Consider the following 15442-nt stretch of genomic DNA (forward strand, 5'->3'; position numbering starts at 1 on the left):
TCCACCATACCATGCTGCCCTTGTTTTTGTCAGTTCGACAGCTACGGTCTTGCCATTTAAATAGATGCCATAGAGAATCAATAATGCAGTCTTAGGCAGTGGTTACTTTTTCTTTCTGAGTTTCCCTTATAAAAAGATGGGTGTGTATGGACTAGATCATATGTAAGGTCCCTTATCCAGACAAATACTCTTGTTTGGTGTATTTATGATTTAGAATGATTGATAATAAACTACCTGACCCCTAAGATCTCTTAGTATAATGTGATGACCTAAGGCTATTAAGACTTTTATATTCAGTGGGTCACAGAATTTCAATTTGATCCATCCCCTTTAATTTTCTTTGATATTTTAAAAAGCAGGTGATTTAATTCTCATGGATTTTTTCTTCACTGAAGCAGATTGCAACCCCTCTCTTTCTCAGTAGGCAGACTATAAAAGTCGCTGTGACCAAAACACTCATTGCCCTGAGACTGGTTGTGCCTGAGACCAGTGTTAGACTTTTGGAAAACCTGATAAGAAGTCTTTCTGAACTATGCCAAACTTGTCTCTCATGCAGCAAGTATATTGTCCTTTGCTGCGCCCCAAACTGAAGACTTTTTGGGTTAGAAGGACCTGCCAGAGGTGCTGCTTTCCAGGGGCACAGCCTTTAGGAGTCTTCTCAATGGCATCTGAAGGGGCATGAGAAATGAATTCTATGTAACTTTAATCACAGTGCCAAAGAGAAAAGTGAGTGATGATATAACAAAAGACAAGAGACTAAAAGGGGCAAAAAGTCTTTATTACAATATAATATCATTTTAATAGATTTATACATTCACAGTTCTCTAGCACTTATCACCCCATAAATGGTAAAAAAAAATCTCCTGTACTTTAAAAAATTTATCAGTGACTTCTATTCACTTCAACCAAACCTTCTAACCTGCTGGGTTTATCAAGGGGGAGGATCTCAAGATTTTTCTAAGGATCTCCAGACTTTAGATTTCTGTAAGTCCTGATTGCACTTGATCACTATTGATATGGGCAGAAGAGGTTACAAATAGTTAACTAAAACAACAGACAATGGGTTTTCTACACAGGGACAATGAATTATTTGCCACATCCCTGAAGAACATAGTGATACTTTTTGCAAAAAGATTCATTTCTTACAGAAGAGCATCTCTAGAATTTTAGGAAGTACTATTTTTTTTTTTTGTTAAGTTAGAAGAAGTCTTAAATGGATCTATTTATAGTTATTTTGTTTCTTGAAAAAGTTAACTAAACTTTTCATTCCTAGTGCCACTATTCTTGAGACAGAAGAAAAAATTGACAATTTTAATGTAAGTTGTTCATTTTCTTGCTAAGTGATATTTTTTTTCTGATCTTTTAAGGGGCATTTTATTTTTATGGATTTCAATAGTCGAAACTACCATATTGGTGATTCCTGTGAATTGCACGATTGTATAAAAACATAATCAAGGTGGCTTTTGTTGTGCCAGTCTATACCTACACTGATATTCCTATCTTAATAAAATTCTTAAAATTTAAGGTGATTTTATGTCTTCTTGATTTCTGGCTGTTCAAGCCGCTTCAAGAATCACACTCCTTAGATTCCTGACAGCTGAAAGAAAAATAAATTATGTGAGTTCATTTTACTTTTTTGAGGCATTAAGCAAAAGAATAACTGTTTTGAAAATGGATTTTTAAAAATCGAGCTGTTTCTGAGGTATCTCAGAAGATAAAATATAGCTATTGTGGAATAATTTCCTACCTTGTATGAGTTGAAAAGTAAACATGTGTTTGAAGTTCCTTTTAGAAAAGGGCTTATTAACTAGGGATAGTTTTGATAATTATATTTCTGTATAATTGGTTTCTTTTGTAATCTCATGTATTTTATTTTAAGTATTTAAAAACTTTATTTGAAGAAGGTGTCTATAGGATTTATTAGACTGCCAAGGGGGGGTCCATGGCACGTAGAAAGATTAAGAACTCTTATTTAAAGGAAAGTATCTTGAATTTGGACCAGTTTATCAACATGTAATTAAACTGATTTCCTGGTATTTGGGAAATAAGAACCTACAGTGACTTTCATCAGAGCTGGGGCTAGGGATAGGCAAGTATGGCAGTTGCCTTGGGCACAATGTATGTAGGGGAGCATACTGTATAGGTATATAATTTTAAAATGCTAGAATATCTCAATGGCATGCAGGTATTTATTGGGTATTAAGGGAAGTCACATATGTTACAGTGAAAGAGGAAGTCCCCCAGTGGCCCTCACACTGGGTTGGAGGATGGGGGTTGAAAAGGATGTAACTTAAGAATGGTGCCCAAGCTACACAAATGCTCTGTCCTAGCTCTGTGTTGTCCACACTAGATGCTCAGTAAGTACTTATTGATATTCTTAATTTTACTAAGCTACACCGAACCTGTCAGAGTCTGGCTTCCTCTTTGATTGTACACTGGAAAGTCTCTTGTCTCTGTAGTCACTAGATTGTTCTGTTAAGAAAGAGAGGTTGACATTTAAATAAATTGAAAGGTTTGACAACACCATAGTCATTTGTGAGTAGAAAGTAAAGCCAAAACAATGGAGATTGAGGATTCCCCCTTTAGGGGGATTCTGGTCTCACCAACTGTATCACAATTGTTAAACATACATAGAGCACGTCTCACTATAAGATAAATGTATCATGAACTAAAGCAATGTGGAATTACAGAAGACTTTGGTTGGTATCCTAGTTTTTTGGAGCAAGGTTAATTTTTCTTATCCTTTTTTGTTTTGCCACTACAACACCATTTAGAGCACCATTCAGTTCTTCATATCATTGATTCTGCCTCCATTATATTACATTGATAACACGCTGAATTTACATGATCAATTCTACATTCACTATATCTCTACCATTCATTATACCCTCTCTTGGTCCCATTGCCACTACACTCATATAGTGCTTTGTTACTAACTGCCTTCTAATTTAGTAATAATTTCTGATTTCTTCCCTCTTACTTTCTCCCCCAAGTCAAATAAACACTTTATGCCATTGTTAGATTAACCTTTCTGGTGAGCGGGTGAATGGGCTGGTCACATAACTCTTCTGCTCAAAGCCCCACAGTGGCTCTCCATTATCTGACTAGTAAAGTTCAGTCTCATCTTAACATTTAAGGCCACCTGAAGTGCAAGTCATCTTGAAGACAAAAGGCAGATCCAACTCCTACCATTACCTTCCCTGAGATCCTGAAGAAGATGGTTTAGGACTCTGAGTCCAAGAGTCTGTGGAATAGTAGACCACTGACCCTGCTTCCAGCCCAGTCCCTAACGCCATCATCCATGGAAGCAATTCCTGTTGAGAAGGGGTCAGTCATCAACACCAAGCACTGACCAACTGCCACCTATGAGGCTAGCAAGCCAATCTAGCTAATGTAGCAAGGCAACCTGAGGGAGAGACAGGAGGAAGGATGAGAAGTCAAGCAACCCCCACTTCCTCCTAATCCCACAGGAGATAGCCTAGAACCTTTAAACTGAGAGCCCTGGAAATAGCAATACCCTCCAAACTTCCAGTTCTGCTTTCAGCCAGGTCTCTCACAGTCATCATTAAGGAAGAAATCACTGTAGAGAAGTAGGCCACCTCCCTCGCTACCACCAGTGCCTACTGCTGAGCAACTGCCCCCAGGACAGCTAAACCCAGGAACCATGGGAGTGATCAATGACCACTGTGGCTGCTTCCAACTGTCATCTGGAAAGCAGCCCTCTTGGAGCTGTGGAATGGCAAATGCTTCTGTCAGGGCTGAGCTACAGCTACTGAAGACCCAGACAGAGAATATTTTTGCCACCAAAATTCTTGACCCTGTCAAATGGTTCAATGTCAGAAACTGACAGGATTTTATCAGTGGAGGTGACATACCACTGCTTTGCTTCTGCACCCCAAGTAATGTGGGACCTTTTCATCTGCCTGCAGTTGAAACCTTCTATATTGGCTGTTTTCCTTATTGAAATGTGAGTACCCTGAAAGAAGAGACTGTCACACTTTTCTGTGTGTACTCCCAGTGATTTGGACAGAATAAATTCTTAATAAATGTCCATTCGTTCATTCATCCATTCATTCATGGTGTTTCCAGCCTTATTTCATAATATTCACTTTAATGTAATCTGTTCTTTAACCAAACTCAGGATTCATTGTCTCACAAATATACCTTTTTTTTTTAAAAAAAAACCTCTTTGCCTTGGCTCTCTATACTTGGAATGCTCATCTCTTCCCCTGTATGTCTACTGAATGTCTACCCTTCCTTTAAAGTCCAAGTCAAATGTCACCCTTTCTGTGATGACTTTCTTCTCCTCCAAGTCAATAAGGACCTCTCTTTCTCCCATCCTTCTTCCACCCTCCCTGGACCTCACATGACATTTTGCTTATATCTACATAATACACTTCTTTTACATTGGAGGAATCTCATCTTAACAGTTCAGTGTTCTTTGGGTTATGTTACTTTGGTTATAATCAGAGTGGCAAGTAACCCACAGGGCGAGAGGAAGATACCCAATGGGCATACATAGGTTGACCCATGTCACTTGTGATGAGATGTACATGAGCTGGCAAAAGCTAGGCATCTTGGTCCCAGAAAGCAAAGTTATGAGCAGTGAATGGAGTCCAAGAGCTGGATCAGATTCAACAGTGGAGTCCTGGAGACAGTGGGGGTGTAAGCATGGGTTAGACTAGATGATCTCAGAAGCCCCTTCCTACTCTGAGAGTCTGATTCTTTGATATGTATAACCAGAAAAGGAGGTGAGCCAGTCAAGGAGCTAGGAGACACAACAATTGGAAGTCCTGGGTGCTTCAAGGGAAACACTGGGGTATTATAAAAGATCGCAAGATGATCTCTGGCCTGAGAGGATAGGGTGATGCTCTTGGAGATGAGAAGATCTGAGTTCAACTCCTACCTCCAGACACTTACTAGCTATGGGATTCTAGTCCATTTAACCTTTCAGTGTTCCAGAGAGCTTTCTTAAGATTAAACATTGCAGAGCAGGTGTTGAACTACATGGAGAGAGAGAATTTCCTCATTGTTAGTTCTTCACACCAGGAAAAAAAAATGTGTATATGGCATGTGGGTTAACCATAAGGGATCAACTAGAAAGGGACACAACATTCCTGGGGCGGGGAGGGGGTGTGTGGCTTGGCAGATGTTATGATGGATAGACTTTTGTAATTTGGGAAAGCAAAGCATTTGGAGTGGCCTCCTTCCAGAGCAGTGCAAACAGTAAACCATTTATAAGGACTGCGTCAGAGTTTACTGGATGGGGCCCTTGGTAACTAATTCTCCATTTCTCCAACAAATCAAAGGTACTGTTCTAGGCTCTCATGAATATACAGTGGCCATTACCTTAAATTTAAAACTCATGGTGCCCAGCACATATGCACAGTGCAAATATGAAGGTTGTATTGTATCCTTGTGGTCTGCAGAGACTTTGTGTGGTTTTGCTCAGTGAAATATATGCTGCAGTTGGAAGCTAAAGGGATTACTTTTGAATAGTCGTCACAGAGGCTGATTATACCCGTATATCATGTAGCCGGACCCTGCAGGCTGTTATTATTCCATTAGTGAGGTTAAGCCCTGCTATTGTCAAAAAGTTGATCACCTAGTGCTAAAAGGCTGGACTTTTCACCAACCTTATCAAAATGATTCAGAGGGCGATTATTAACAAAAATAAAACACAAATTATGTTCTATGAAATTGATGATGGGGCAAATACACTTTTACTACACCTAAAAAATGTTCAAATGCTGAGAGTAACCATTTGCGTCACACGACTGTTATTAATGGTGAGATTAGGTTTTAGTTTGGTAGTTGAGATTTTATTTAGAGCAGTAGATTCTGCTTTTGGAGAATAATACCTCCCCCTGCTGAGAGCTGAAGAATCTCAAGAACTCCTTTCTGAAGTTGGTTTTCCTCGGTATATTTCAATCACATTACACGATTATCTCTGTGGAAGGCGGCACCATACATCAATGAGGGTAAATCAGTGTTCTGAGAACAATTATTAGAGGGAGGTTTTTCAAGGCAACTATCTATGCTGTGGAAAGCCACAGTAACCCTCCAAAACAACACCCAACATCCAGAAAAGAAACTCCAAACCCCAAGCTTTGTTTTGAGAAAAACCTGCCAGTGGGGCTTATCAATCAGAAAAATCACTTCCCAGGGTTCAATAAATATTTAACTTGGTTTACTCTTCAGATATTGGCCATATAGTTTTACTGGCTCAATCACAACAATGGAAGACCCTATAAGGAATGAGTTGAAGTATATTTTTTGTAGATCTCCAAAATATACTATCACTTTAAAGCATGAATACTGTGACTTGAGCTCCATGGGCTTATGAGTACTAGGTTAGATCGTGATGGCTTCTTTTCAAAATCTCTTTGGCTCATGTCTCTATTAAGAATTTCTCCTGGGAATGTCATTATTGACTCAATGGCTCTCTAAGGGCCCTTAGCTCCCATGCAAGCACTCAGGCTAACAAACCATCAAATATAGGATAAGTCTTTTTAACTCTGCACAAAATGCTATGGTCTCATACCCTAGCTCATAAACAGTCAAGACGACTCCTCTTCCCACTTTGGTGGCCTCCACTTCCATCTCCCCAAGGACCTATATAGTTAATTCAACATTAATGTTTTAATACTTACTATGTACCAATGTACTATGCTAGGTGCTGGGACATCATACACACACAAAGACAAAAAAAGGTCCTCATAAAGTTTATGCTCTATTAGACCCTGCTTTATCCATTATTCTTTCTCTCCTAAATCTGTTTTTTTAATTCTCTCAGTTCTCACTTTATCTGACCCTCTGTTCCTTGGCATCCATGAACCCACTATATCTTCCTTGATCTCCTTTAGGCTTGCTTTATCTCAGTCTCTTTTCCATTAAGCTTGGACTTTCTCACCCAGCGCAGAAAAAAAAGCCATGTCAAAAGAGTAACAAGCACCCAAGATGAGGTTATTTCACACCTTATCAAAGAATTCATGCTTTGTCAAGGAATCAGGAGGAGAAAAAGAGGAGATTATCCTGTTCCTCCTGGGGCACCTATGCCTAGGCTATGATGGATAAGCATGAATCCTACCCTAATTTATTTGGGAGGGAACTATCATAAATAAAAAATTGCATCAAAATATACCTGTAGATAGAGATATTCTGAGTTGTGACTGACTGACTTGGAAATGTGGTCAGATTTTTTTTCCAAGGAAGGGTCTTGTCTTTTGTCTGAAAAATGAGGATAATACATATCTAACAATTAGAAAGGCACGTTTGGAGTAGTTTTTCTAGGAGTGGTAATAGATTAATGATGATCCTTTCTTTTTCTCTGGCTCGCTAGGGACTGGGGGTCAGTCTTTTCTCTCTTTATATAAAAAATTACTTTTATTTTTATTTAGAACTTAACAAACGCCAAATAGAATGTACGTCATGGAGAATAGAAAAAGAATATTGAATATGAAACTGCAGATTTCTATTATATGTAGCTTGCTTTTCTTTTAAAATATATGATAAGGACATCTTATAGCTTTTAAAGCAGTCCAGCTTGTCTGACCTTCCTTCTTCTCTTTTCTCTCCACTGGGAAAAAAAATTGCCTCTTTGATTCTCTGTTCTTTTGGTTACTCTTTCTCTATCTCCACTTGCTATCCCACTCTCATTTAAAAAAACAAAAGGAAGAAAAAAAGAGATAGTTCTTCCTTTTAATACATATGCAAGCCAAAAAAGTCTGCATTAGTTCTATCTGACAATGTCTAATTCTGCATCTCAAGAAGACTTCTCTCTCAGGAGGTTGTAGTTCATTTTGTCATCAGTCCTCTGGTATCATAGTTGATCATCGTATTGAGAAGGGTTTTTTTTTTTAAGTTTTCCAAAGTTGTTTGTCTTTACAATGTGGCTTTATTGTATAAATTGCTTTCTGGTTCTTTTTACTTCACTTGGCCTCAGTTCATACAAGTCCTTCTGCATTTATTTGAAATCATCCCCTTTGTAATTCTCATTGCATGACAATATTTCATTGCATTCATAATTTGTTTAGTCATTCCCTAACTGATGAATATTCCCTTAGTGTCTAACTCTTTACCATCATAAAAATCTGCTATAAATATTTTTGTATATATGGGCCATTTTCCTTTCTTTGGGGCATGTCAGTAGTATATTACTGGGTCAAAGGTTGTGATACACAGTTTGCTGACTTTGGGAGCATAGATCCACGTGGCTTTGACAGGATTCACTCTTATCAAGTCACCAAGCAGAGTCAAACTTTTAATCTGAATTCACTAGCATTGTGCTTAAACCCAGTGAGTCAATTGACAAGAAGGCTGCTGTTTTCTGCTTGCTTCTCTCTCTTTATAGTTCACCAGATGAACAGTTAGGCATCATTATCCGTTATAATTATCAGAGCAGCTAGATGGTGCAGTAGATAAAGTGCCAAACCTGGAGTCAGGAAGACTCATTTTCCTGAGTTCAAATCTGTGTTCAGATACTTACTAGCTGTGTGACCCTTGGGAAAGTCACTCAACACTGTTTACCTCAGTTTCCCCATCTGTTAAATGAGCTGGAGAAGGAAACAGTCTTTGCCAAGATTCACAAAGAGTTGGACACAACTCCAAATGAAGCTGGTTTGTAAAAGCAATAATGCTGGACATGAACATGGTCTTGGATCTTCTTACTGGTAATTCCAAGGTGGCACAGGAGATCTCACCAGGTCTTTAGGTCTTTAGAATAGTTGTACATCTGGGTAACTGCATGTGAATCACACTGTCCAAGGCTGTGATGCCTTTCCTGATATGATTTCCTCCTTTGGCAGTGAAACTCTTGTCCAAAGATGTGCAAGGCAGTAGAAACAATTGACAGCTTTGGCAGTTTGTAGGCACAGGCTGGTCTATGGCTTGACTGATTTCAGGCAGGTCTTCGTTCCCAAGGTTTTGGCTGACTGAGCTGTTTCAGAGCCTCTTGTCTGCTTGTATACGTACATAGCCCACAACAGCTCTTGTCTCAAAGACTTCTGTCCATGTTTGCAGCCTCTTAAGCTAAAAGTTTCCCAGGGGACCAGAAGCACATTCTAAGACAAAATGGCAGGTATTTGCTACCTTAAGCACCTAGGATATAAAACAGGTCAAATGGAGTAAGACCTCTAGATTCCTTTGATGCTGAGAAACAGCTCTGAGAGATGATGCCATAAACTCTAAAGTGATTGATCCCATTGTCACTTTTGGAACTTTGGAACCTTAAAGAATTTCCCCATGCATCTCAATTTTTTCTTATAGCTCCCATATAGAGCTGAAAGCTTTCTTTTAAAAAAATTTAATGCAATTTTAATTACTTATTAATCAATTTTATTTCATTTTCACTTCCAAATTCTCTCCCTTCTCTCATCCCATCCTCCACCCATGGAGAAGGCAAGAACTAGAAAATCCATTACAAATATGAAGTCATGCAAAACAAATTTCTCCATTAGCCTAAAAGCTTTCTTAAGATCTATATAACTGGAGTTGTAGACATCTTGATGTCGTCCCTTTCACTTCTCCAGAATCTCTTGCACTGCCAGTTTATAGGATCACAGAATCATTTAGGAGAGAAAGTGTATTTAATGATGAGTGAGTCCAAATCTTATCCCCTGAATTGTCACCAAATGCCACCCTATAAATCTCGGATCGTGCAATTGTCATACTGTAACCTCTGGTCAATTATGGTCCTTTCCCCTTCACTATCAACATTTGTAGATCCTCAAAACTGACAGGTGAAAGCAATAATCCAAACGGAAAAAAGTAACTTTTTTATGTTGACCATTTGTTTTTACTTCGTTACCCTTTCTTTTTAGTTTGACTGAAAAGAAAAGGTTTAGAAATGAATACTTCTTTAGGACTTGATTACAATTAGCATCTCAAAAACACTCAAGACATTTGAAAAAGAAGAAATCTTTCCAAAATGAAAACAGGTAGGGTAATGTCAAGAAGAATAACCACTCCTACTCAAGAAATATCAGTGACTCCCTGGTGCTTTTAGAATAAAATAAAAACATTTCTCTACATCATTTAAAGCCCTTTGTAATCTGGTTCCAATTTATCTTTGCTGGACCAAAGTTAACTTGCAGTCTATGGATAGATTGGGGGTAGATGGATAGTCTATGGGGGAGGGGGTCTGTGAACTTGGATGGGAAAGAAATATCTTTATTCTCATGAACCTCTAACTGAAAGTTAGCATTTCCTTCCATTGTAAATTAAAAGCATTCATAGATTTCTGTACATGGCCAAAGAAGTTCATGACACAAAGAAGGTTAAGATTCCCTGCTCTAGACAGGTTTCACATTGTTCAGACCAGACTGGCCTGCTTCACTATACATGACCTTCCTTCCATGTAGTGCCTTGGAGTCTTTTCACAGTGGTTCTCCATGATGCCTTTCCTGATACCCTCCCCATTATTAATGCTCTCTGTCCATGACCTCCACCTCAATTAATCTGTATTTACTTTTCCCTGGTAGCATATAAGCTTGAGAGCAGGAACTGGTTTTTTCTTTTTCTTTTTTGTATTTGCAGCTCAGTTTTCTAGTACAGTTGTCTAGTACACTATAGTACAACTGTCTAGTCCAGCACATGATAGGTGCTTAGTAAGTGTTTGTTAAATTGAATTGGAATAGATGGAATAGTAATAATGATGATAAAAATAACAGCATTTATATAACACTTTAGGTTTATATTGTCCCGTTTGATCCTCACGACAACTCTGGGGGGTACGTGCTATTATTATCCCCATTTTACAGATGAGGAAACTGAGACTGAGAGAGGTTAATTGACTTGCTCAGTGTCATAGAGCTATGAAATGTCTGAGGCTGGATCTGAATTCAGGCCTTCCTGACTCCAGATCCACTGCGCCACCTAGATATCTAGAGGGAAACATTCCCATCCAGACTTGTCATTCTCATTGTCCCCTATCTTGAACTGATCCTCGAGGATAAGTTTATGATGTCATATCATTTTCATTTATTGAACTAGTTGAGGTGCAAGGAATAAAAACCCAGAGCACAAAGATAGGAAGATCCATTTCAAATACTTTCAATGACCCATAAGATATTGGGAAATTCCATTAAGGCACATCCTTTTTAGATCTCGTCAACTGGAGATCTGGAGATAGGATAAAGAGTATATTTTATTTCATATTCATCTCTTATGTTTATTCAACTTCTTAGGAATGCTGTAGTAATTATTATCTGTTTAGGAGTTTCCTTCATGGATTACAAATTGAAACTCACTCAAGAGGTGATGAGGAAATTCAGAGTGAGCACATGACATAAAACAAATAGGGAATTACAAAGAACAGTAAAAGATGACATTGAAAAAAGTATGGAGAAGAAAAAAATGGGATGATTACACGATTAGTGTGAGGGATCATTTTGTCAGACAGTCCAAATTTTCTTCTGACATCTTTGTGAGGCCAAGAAAAAGTGAGGAGGGTCCCCTGTCTGTGGGTAGATGGACCCCAGACGGTGAACTTAGGAGAAGACAAGGGGAAAAGTGGCATAGGATGGGCAGATTTGGGTGGGGTGTGACCTGTAATGAGATCATGGATCTCTTGGATTCATTTGAGTGTAGTAGTTGAGTTATCCAATGTCCCTTGAGTCCTTCAGATAAAAGATGCTATAAAAATGTAAGACTATTACTTTATTCAGTCCCGAATGCAGCAAACTATGCAAACATACTTTCTGCCAAGGACTTAAGTGCTCATTTATTTGAGATAACAATTGCAAATAAAGAGAGATGGTAGGGGTAGTGGAACAGGAAATGAAGGGTTTTATTTGGGGTCAGGAACATTTGGAGTCCAGTCTTGCTTCTAAAACTAGTTGTGTGACTATGAGATCTGCTAAGGTATTAATATAATTATTGTAATACTAACAGCACTGTCCTTATAATAGTCTTAGGTGATAGGCAAAGTAAGGATTATCATCTCAATTTAACAGAAGGGGAAACAGAGGCTAGAGAGTGACTAAGTCACTTGCACAAGATCATGGCTAATTAGTGGTGGAGAATGGCTCTAGCCCAGGTCTCTCGATTCTCCCTTCAGTATGCTTGTTCCTAAGTAAGGTACTTTTTCCTCCATTTAATTTTTCATAGAAAATGAATATCATAAAGATGAAAGGAAAGAGTGATGAGTTTGGTTTCAGAGCACCTGGATTCAAATCCTGTCATTTAATAGCAGTATAACCTGGGGCCAGTTACTAACCTCTTTGTGCCGCAATTTCCTCATTTGTAAAGTAAGGTTGCCCAAGATGACCTCTAAAATCCTTTCAAGCTCCAAACATAAGATGATGAAAAGGAGGAAAATAGAACCTATGAAATGAATACCTTTGGACCAAGTGTCTACCAGGGTGACATGTGTATTGGTTCATTTCCACTGACTGCCTTACAAAAGAGCCTAACCAGCATGCTTGGTAACAAGATCAGTCAGTGCCTGTCTTGAGTGCAGTTGAGACACCAGGATAATTCCATATGCACAAAGGAAGCAAGGTGAGGAACACAGGAGCCTGTTAGGCAACTGTGTCACATTAACAAGCGTAGTGGTGCTGATTCACGGGAGTTTTAATCTGTGGGGAGTCGCTTGCTGCTGGTCTATTTAATTCTTAATCTTTGGTTCATTATTTAATTTTTTGTTGCTTTAGAGACCTGTTTCTAATGCAGCAGTTAAAAAAATAAGTTTTCCCCCAGCCTCTGTACGTGGGGACCCTCCTTTCCCCATGACCACTACCTTGACACATCATCTGGAGAACAGTCGAGCTTTGGAATAGGAGGAAGCCGAATTCAGGGTTATGCCCTTCTGTTGCCTTCATTTCATTATATTTTTAACTCAACCCCTAATGGATTCAGTTTCATAAAGTCAGAAAAAGAGGGAAAGAAAGCAATTTATTCATGTTTTCAACAGAGCTCACAGCAGACATGAAATTTCTCTAAAAATGCAAATCATTTGGTACCACACAAGTGAAACTGACCAGCTAAAGCTTTTAGAGGAAAGCTCTTTCCCAGGGCTAATGTTTTTATACCCAGTGAGTGAATAAATCAATCCATTTATTACAACACCTCCTTTGTTGTTATTATTGTTGTGTGTGTGCGTGTGTGTGTTTTCCCTTGGAAGAATGTTTCCAAGGTACTAAAGGGCTGGTTATTCTTTATCACCAAGAAAATTGATTATGCTTGTTAATTTGGCTTTTTATCCCAGATATATAAAAACAAATGCCATAAACATGTGAAGAAGAAATCAATAGAGATCTGTTCAAAATCAGATTGATCAGAAAAAGGATTTAGGAAGCATCCAGGATATAAAATCCTAATGTCCAAACTAAGCCCTTACTTATGTAATATGCCGTTAGACAAGCTCAATATAAACCTGGGAGAAACTATTTCTAAAGAACAGAAATGGTGTGCCTGGGTTTCATTAAAAAAAAAATCCCCAAAAGGCCGACCTATCCAAGGTATTTAATGCAGACATTCGTTTTAAAAAGATTTCTTGTCTTATGTCCAGCTATTCCTGTTAATTCATAGGACCCTCATCTCACAGATGTGCTTTTTTACGTCACATAAAGCAAAAATTACACATAACAAGTGTGAGGTTGGTCATATAAAATAAATAAAACTGTACTCTTAAAAGCCAGGATACCATGAAGAAAGGCTATCCATCATTCTTCTCCAGCAAGGTGAGGACAATGAGAAATAAAAACCACACATGCCGAGATTCCTGAAATCTTAGACCTGCCCTGGGCCATTACTGCCCAGGCTTTGTAGAATCCTGTCAACAACCCAGGTGCTGAAGGGGAAATGTCATTTCACTTTTTTTCTTTCCTTTTTTTTTTGGTGACAATGTACTTTTATCCATCATTGACCTTATTTCATAGACTAATAAATTGAGGCTTTGGAGACCATTATCTTAAGGTACACACACACACACACACACACACACACGCACGCACGCACGCACGCACGCACTCTCTGTCTCTCTGTCTCTCTGTTTCTCTGTCTCTGTCTCTCTCAGTCCTTAGAATATTAATATAATCTTTCTGACCCAATGTCAAGAGGATAAACTGGAAGCTGTTTTTGCTAGTAATAGTGGTGAAAGATCTGTTCTGGCTTCTTTCCCACCTAAAATTTGATCTACAGGAAGCCTTCCCCATCTCCTCTTTTTCCCAGGGACTTTCAATTGTTAATCATTTCTTATTTATCCTGTATATAGGTTGCTTCGTATATATGTGTTTGCGTGTTGTCTTCTCCATTAGATTGTGAGCTCCTTGAGGGCAGGAACTGTCTTTAGCACTGAATACAGTAAGTGCTTAATAAATGTTTATTAATTGGTTTATTGATCCTGATACTGGGATCCTGCCATTCAATATTCATTCATTCATTCATTCATTCATTCAACTAGTGCTTACTGACTCCCAACACTACCTAGTGGTACTGTGCAAGGTAAGTAGAAGAGCACTTAGACCCCTATCTGGCCATAGTCAGGGGGGAAGATTGAGGATTTGCTCAAAGAGAATTGGCTTTTGGCTGATATGGATTGTTTTTTACCTGCAGCTTGGATCAACTTTACTACCTAGTCCTTGGTTAGGGGACATTTTTCCCTACCCCATCTATTATCTATCTATCTATCTATCTATCTATCTATCTATCTATCTATCTATCTATCTATCTATCTTTCTATATGTCTCTGTCTGTCTGTCTGTCTGTCTATCTGTATATATGTATATACAGGTATGTGTGTGTACACATAATACATACACATGATTTGCACACATACATATGATATGTATACATGTATGTGTATACGTGTATGTATAGGTATGTATGTATATATAGCACACACAATTTGTACACACATGATATGTATACATGTATATATGTTTATATAGTATGTGTGTACATGTATAGTATATACATACAATTTGCACACACATATGATGTATAAGTATGTGTATGTGTGTATACATGTATATAGGTATGTGTATATAACACACAATTTACACACATATATGTACATATGTATATAGGTATGTATCTAAATAATATATACACACAATACATATGTGTATAATGCACACATGCACGTATAGTATACACACAATCTATACACATGTATATGTATACATGTGTGTGTATATGTATATAAATAATACATACACATAATTTACACACATGATATGCATATATAGGTATGTACATAAATAGTACCCACACACATCTTACACACACACATACGCACACATATGATATGTGTAAATGTACATGTCCATGTGTCCATGTACGCATGGTATGTGAGTAGGCTTGTCCTTATTTGGTCCTTATTCAGAATCCTTCTCGAGGAGTCACTAATGACAACTTTGGAGAGGCAGACACCCAAATGTGTGGCAGCTGTACATGCTCTTGCCCAAGTGGCCCAAGGCCACAATGGAGCCTCTCTATG

The 15442-nt window shown here is 38.3% G+C and overlaps 1 protein-coding gene across 4 annotated transcripts in view; it reads right to left on the reverse strand.

The window, feature by feature from the left end:
- Window positions 1-757: 757 nt before the first annotated feature.
- The window catches only part of TTC29 (tetratricopeptide repeat domain 29), a 265988-nt gene continuing 251303 nt past the window's right edge, over window positions 758-15442 (reverse strand). For all 4 annotated transcript variants that reach the window (XM_072621196.1, XM_072621197.1, XM_072621193.1 and 1 more), the window contains 2 exons: window positions 2403-2472; window positions 758-1597 (listed from right to left, as the gene is read on the reverse strand). In XM_072621196.1, the coding sequence (XP_072477297.1) occupies window positions 1567-1597; window positions 2403-2472 (101 nt within the window). In that variant the 3' untranslated portion in view covers window positions 758-1566. The remainder of the gene's footprint in view (window positions 1598-2402; window positions 2473-15442) is intronic.

Source organism: Notamacropus eugenii, chromosome 6, assembly GCF_028372415.1.
Source record: "Notamacropus eugenii isolate mMacEug1 chromosome 6, mMacEug1.pri_v2, whole genome shotgun sequence".
Taxonomy (NCBI): Eukaryota; Metazoa; Chordata; class Mammalia; order Diprotodontia; family Macropodidae; genus Notamacropus; species Notamacropus eugenii.